The 6,763-nt window shown below is 36.4% G+C and overlaps 1 protein-coding gene across 1 annotated transcript in view; it reads right to left on the bottom strand.

Moving 5' to 3' along the window:
• Positions 1-1,541: 1,541 nt before the first annotated feature.
• The window catches only part of LKRSDH (lysine ketoglutarate reductase/saccharopine dehydrogenase), a 31,590-nt gene continuing 26,368 nt past the window's right edge, over positions 1,542-6,763 (bottom strand). Inside the window, exons 18-20 of the mRNA XM_028178503.2 lie at positions 6,290-6,491; positions 3,471-3,647; positions 1,542-1,805 (exon numbers count right to left, since the gene is read on the bottom strand). Of these exons, the coding sequence (XP_028034304.2) occupies positions 1,687-1,805; positions 3,471-3,647; positions 6,290-6,491 (498 nt within the window). The 3' untranslated portion in view covers positions 1,542-1,686. The remainder of the gene's footprint in view (positions 1,806-3,470; positions 3,648-6,289; positions 6,492-6,763) is intronic.

The following is a 6,763-nucleotide window of genomic DNA, read 5'->3' as shown; positions in this document are numbered from 1 at the left end:
ATTCATTTTTTAAAAACCTACATCTTTATAAAAACTCTTTATATAAAATAATCAGAATGTAGACGTAGTAGTCAATGTTTCGAACAACCTGTTGTTGTTATTGTTGATAAACACGGGTCAAATCCAACCGACAACAATTTAACAATATAATAATAAAACACTAAAGAAAACAGAGTGACCCTTGAATAGGTTTAATCTGTTTATTCGTATCTATTTATTCAGCACTGAGCTTGCAACTGTTTTGATTCTCAATTCCCTTCAGGACAATAAAACTTACATTGTTATTTGGGTCGTTTTCCATTTCTTCGCGAGTTCAGGTAAAAGACATCATTAAAATAGGTCACGTTTTCAAAAAAATCGCGTAACGAAAGTAACTTGTCGCGACACAAACGAGATTTAGTCAAATTAATTTTTAATAAAAAATAAAACCGTAAAAAATAACTCGAAAATAAATAATCAAGTCATTTGATAAAACATTTTAGGTTAGCAAAAAAATGATTTCAAAATGTCAAACATGTCACACCTTTTTTTTCCAGATGACATTGCTTGATAACAAGATTTTCATTTTCAGTGTTGGCTTTGTTGCCAAACTTGTGTTAAATAGCTTTTTCATTATGGGTGCTCTCGTGCTCTTACGAAGGAGGCCCGTTTTCTATTTCAGAAAACAAGGTTTATCTTTATTATTTCACAACGACTTGAATACAATGTTAAAAGGCAGTGTCACACTTATAAATAGACTAGTCTACTAAACGCAGTCATACTCCGCTGATCGCAACTTGTTAGAATATCATGCATTTCTTGAAACTACTCGAACGTCACCTCTCGCACGTTAATGGTACTATGATCTTCCTTGGAGCGCCAACAAAAATGTACCGAGTTCCAGACGAAGGACAAACATCTAACTGATTTTTGTTCATATTCGATTCGAGTTTTACAAACGGCACTAGTTTTTGTCCTCTACGTCACGCTACTACGAGTACGTCATTTATAAAGTAGATATAAAATCGAGATGTCAGTGTGCTTAGTGTGAGTTTTTTAACGTTCTCGATAGCGTAAAAGTTAGCTCATATTTGTATGGAATGGGATAGTTTGCCTAAGTTTGCCGCTAGGGGCGCTGTTCCAACTACATACAAAATTGGACTAACTTTTACGCTATCGAAAACGTTAAAAAACTCGCACTAAGCACACTGGTTTAAGAAATAAAATAAGTATGAATAATAAATAATTTATTTGTAATAAAGTTACCTACATTTGCCAAAAACCGGTTTAAATGTATGTTTAAAAAATACTGGTTATAATTAGGGCTTGCAAACCGATATACCGACAACCTGTGAAAATCGCTAACATAAAATGTACTCTTACCCCGGGCTGATACTCAACTCGCTGCTATACGAGATGGTACATGTTCGAACACACAGTAATTGCGATTGTTATTCTCGACTAAATGGGTGACATATGTATTTAAAATTTTAGGCTGCCGTTGCGCCGATTATCTCTGCCAGCGTAATAAAAAAATAAAACAATAAATAAAATGAAAATCATTATTTTTAAACACGTATAATTAATCTCAAAACTTAATTTAATTTACAACTGATTACGCATAAAACGATTGTCACCGATTTTATATTTACAGATGAAAGTGAATTGATAATATCAGTTGTCGTATTTATTGTTTACAAATAAGATTCAGTTGAGTGGCCTTGACGTTTCTTTGGCGGTGATTCCGTCAGACCTGAGTCTGGACAACAGAGACTTGTACACGACCGGCGCGAATGGAAGGACCACTCCGCGTTCTTGGATCTCACCTGAAAGTAAAAAAAATGTGAATTTCCTTACATCACATAAGTTTAAGTTTAATGTAATGTTTCTAGGACTTCATGTAGTCTTTGGTTGTGACTACAGTTTAGTCTTAGTACACAACGTATAATGTGTTCACGAGTACTCACACGATAAGTGGCAGGCGATGGTCTATAAAAAAAAAAACTTTACCGTCGCGTTTAGATCTAACTGATATAATTTCTATAATATACATATATTGATGTGATTGTATATAAATTTCTTTTCCGTCATTTACATTAGAAATGAGAATCGTCTTAAAAAATATTAGTACGATATGCATTCATGTATTAAAAAACGGTTTTTATATATCAATATATAAATGTAGTAAAAAGTAGCTAGTAACTAACACATATTATGATTGGTTGTTATGAACATATTAGAACGACTCCCGAAAACGAAAACATAGTTTGGTCGTGCTAGTGATTTCTGATACGTGAAACTTAAAACTGTATCATCTTAGTAGCACGCAATGGATCACAAATTACGGAGCTGACCTGTGATGTCACGTGACCGAGTTCGTTAGCCAGCAGTCAACTTTTCTGATTGAGTTCACAACACTTTTTTTTCCTATCTATGCTGATAGCCTTGAGAGGTTGTTTCAGCTTCGCCTTGACGTGTAGGTTAGCTCACGGGGCTGAAACCGGAATTGTTGCTAACACTGGCCCTAGCTTCGCAGAATCTACTACCGGATCGAAAACGCGACCCACTGAGAAGATCCGGCGAGAAACTCAGTGGGGTGTGTCTATGGGTTCATTTACTCGTCGAGCACTTCGTTGCAAGCGACGGATTCGGCGAGGACGGTGACCGGTGCTTGAGGTACCTAAAAGCACCGTTAATGGATCGGGAGGATCCGTGATGACGTGCTTAGGGCGACGTCGACTGTTTACTATTCGATCCACAGGATCAAGTATGTTTCACAGCACATGAACGAGAACTTGTTATGTATAGTGCTTGCATACTATGTACCGTTAACGATAAGGTGCTATGGTATTGTGTCTACAACGGAGACGGTCCGTCTACATCCTTTCAAGAAATGTATGTATAAATACGTTTGTACCTTAGTGTATGACTGAACGTGAGCATTGAATCACTAAGAATGGCACCTTATTTAAAAAAAACCTTCGTTGATTCAGAATGATATCAACAGGTGAAGGGCTATTTATTTTAAGCGACATTTTTGAAACTTTATAGCAGAGCCATTTAAAAATTTTAAAATTTGGAAACACGAACACAACGAAAGACTTCTTCAGCTATCTGAATATAGTAAGTTTAATAGAAGTTCAATTAAAAACATCGAACTGTTGATGCTAATCACTACATAGTATAAAACAAAGTCGCTTTCTCTGTCCCTATATCCCTGTGTATGCTTAAATCTTTAAAACTACGCAACGGATTTTGATGCGGTTTTTTTTTAATAGATAAAGTGATTGAAGAGGAGGGCTTATATGTATAAGAACATCCATTAAATAGTGGAGAAATCAATAGTAAATTACAGTTTCCGAAGCGAAGCGAGTGCGGGTCGCTAGTACCAAATAAAACGCACCTTTAATTTCAAAGATAAGTGTCGGGTATTAAGCCAAACGTAGCTTAAACCGAATAGCCTTTCACCCCTCGATATATTATTTTCTTACCATCAAGTACCATCTTAGCGGCAATGGCGGTCGGCAATCCTACAGTTCTGGCCATAGCTGTATGAGACGCAGGATCTCCCCTGACCGTCATGGTGACTTCTCGTTTCTCCTTTTTACCGTCGCTCCACGTAACCCCGAGCTCGTGTCGGAGAACCACGAAGTCTGTCTCGTCCTTGTCTGTGTGTAAAAAATATTGTAATTTATGATGATCTGTCGTTGCGCTATATGTACTTACATATGAGTAAATAAGTAACTAAAACTGATCTATCTATCTATCTATCTGGTATTAGATAAATGTGACTCGTCTATAAATTGTTAATCTAGCATATGTTTACATATACATGAAATCATAATATAAATCTGGCAATTTTTTTTTTTTTTTTAATTGCTTAGATGGTTGGACGAGCTCACAGCCCACCTGATGTTAAGTGGTTACTGGAGCCCATAGACATCTACAACGTAGACGCGCCACCCACCTTGAGATACAAGTTCTAAAGTCTCAGTATAGTTACAACGGCTACCCCACCCTTCAAACCGAAACGCATTACTGGTTCACGGCAGAAATAAGCAGGGCGGTGGTACCTATCCGCGCGGACTCACAAGAGGTCCTACCACCAGTAATTACGCAAATTATAATTTTGCGGGTTTGATTTTTATTACACGATGTTATTCCTTCACCGTGGAAGTCAATCGTGAACATTTGTTGAGTACATATTTCATTAGAAAAATTGGTACCCGCCTGCGGGATTCGAACACCGGTGCATCGCTTCAACACGAATGCACCGGACGTCTTATCCTTTAGGCCACGACGACTTCAAAATTCTTAAAATTTATTGATTTTTTTGTCTCGGCTAAAAACTAAGTAAAATCAATATGAGCGATATTCTTAGCAAAGTGACATATTATTATGATTTTAGAAAATATAACTTAAGAACCAATTGGAGTCTGTTGCGGTCAAAATACAAAACAAAAGTTTTAAAAGCTGTCGTTAAATTAAATACATTTTTCATCATAAACTAATCTATACTAATATTATAAAGAGGAAAGATTTGTTTGTTTGTGTGTATTGATTTGAAAAATTCTTTCACTGTTTGGAAGCTACACTATTCCCGAGTGACATAGACTATAATCTTTTTTGAAAAAAATTAGAGATCCTTACTAAAACTACAATAATGTAACCCAAGGTGTAAAAAAAATACCTAAAATATTCTTCACATCGCGTGCCCTGCGAAAACTATTGATGATAGAATAAAATAATGTACTACGACTTTGTAGAACACATTGTTATTTACAAAAAGTGTTGCGACAGCATATGTCTAACTGTTATAGTTATGCCGCTATAAGTGTTATTTTATTAAAAAAAAAAAAAAAACGTCAAATATCGTTGAAATTTTTGTTAAAGACCCGAGCGGAGCCAGAGCGGGCTGCTAGTATGCAATAAATGCATTGGTTTTTATCAAGTGGAGTTCAAAGTTGGCACAAACACATCAGACGCACAGTTTTTGTTTAGGTTATCGTGCATTCTGACGACTCTTGTTTAACAACAACTTACTACTGAATGTATTTTCGAATAAGTGTCCAATTAAATTCCATTACAGTGAAATCATAGCTTTAAATGATTTTGTTGCCAAGCAGCATTTTAATCGAAATTAACGTACTTATTGACAGAAATTGATGTAGACGAAATATTAGAATCTATATATTAATACGTAAAGGAAAAACTTTGTATCCCTTTTTATGAAAATTGCGCGGACGGAGGAGTATGAAATTTCCCACACTTATATAGAATATAGAGAAGGAGTGCAGAATGTTAATATTTTTTTTAATTATGCCTAAAAAATACATTAAATCTAAAAAAACATTACACACCCACTACCATGTATTTGACGCACACACGCATGCATACTATTTATTTATTGTCAAACTTTTGTTCTTGACGTCTGTGGTCAAATTGAGAATAGATTAAATATTGTTTGTCTTTATTAATATTTTTCTATAGTATTTTCTTGGCGAAATTTGTGATTATATAAGTATAATAGTCTTTGAAAATATAATCATAATAGTGTACAAACTTTTAATTTCAATTAATTATAGTCGAATTTCGACTACCGGACGACCATTATTACAAATAAATTGAGCAGATACTAGGCTTACAGCAGTTAATTTCGCTAATTTTTTATACTTGAAATTTATAGTAGAACGTATTGTGAATATGCCTTTCGGTTCGATGCAACCGTTGTTTTATTTTATTATTGCCTTTGTAGGCAGACGAGCATACGGCCCACCTGATGGTAAGTGGTCACCGTCACTCATGGACGTCAGTAATGCCAGGAGCAGAGCCAAGCCGCTGCCTACCATTAAGTACTCTCCGCAAGCCTCGTTTGAAGAAGGACATGTCATACCGCTCGAAAAACACCGTGGAGGGGAGTTTATTCCAAAGTCGGATGGTGCGTGGCAAAAAAGATCTTTGGAAACGCACTGTCGATGAACGCAGCGGTTCCAGATAATATGCGGGAGTTGCGATGACAAAAAGGAGATGAGGGGATCATCTCGAATAATTCCTCAGAGCATTCCCCATGGAATTAAGTTGTTTAATACATTTGACACTTTGATCATTTCTGAAAGAGGGTAGCGCCATGCAGTAATAATAAAAAAGTATCTCATTCCCAGAGACCTTAGACATGGCATCGCACGAAATCGAAGACTCAATTGAATTGCTATGGCTATGCTGCTCTTTGAAAAGGACGGGATGATGGTTCCTTCTAGCCTTCAAATTTTTCAATAATTTCACAGTGCTCAATGGATAATTTCCAACTCACCTAACTGCAGCTTTTTACTAAGGTAATGACTGATCGTGTCCAACGGAGTGCCGCATTTGACGATTTCGCTATCACTGAGCAGTCCCAAGGATTCTACAGCTTGAGCTCCGACTGGCCCCAATTGTTCTGCTGCCCGGGACTTCAAGTTGTCATAGAATATCGACTGGTCCAGCAGACCGAGAAGTTCACAGGCAAATTGACGCTAAAATATACAAAACCATATATATATTCGTGAGAATATTCGAGAGGATAATAGTCGTGAATTTTAAGTCAAATCATTTTGATGTCTTATTATTTGGAACCTTACAATTACTGAGTTATGGTAGAGGAAGTCTGTAAGTGGCACCTGTGACAGATAAGTTGAGAAGCTCGCGTTCGGGATGGTATGACATGTGATGAGACGAAATGACACTGAGGTTGTTAAGAGAGTTTTAACTATGAATGTGGCAGGCTTTAGAGGAAGAGGAAGAGCTA

The sequence above is a fragment of the Bombyx mandarina genome, chromosome 12 (assembly GCF_030267445.1).
Source record: "Bombyx mandarina strain Sakado chromosome 12, ASM3026744v2".
Lineage (NCBI taxonomy): Eukaryota > Metazoa > Arthropoda > Insecta > Lepidoptera > Bombycidae > Bombyx > Bombyx mandarina.
Note: the sequence above shows the minus strand (reverse complement) of the source record. Positions and strands in the feature narration are given on the sequence as shown.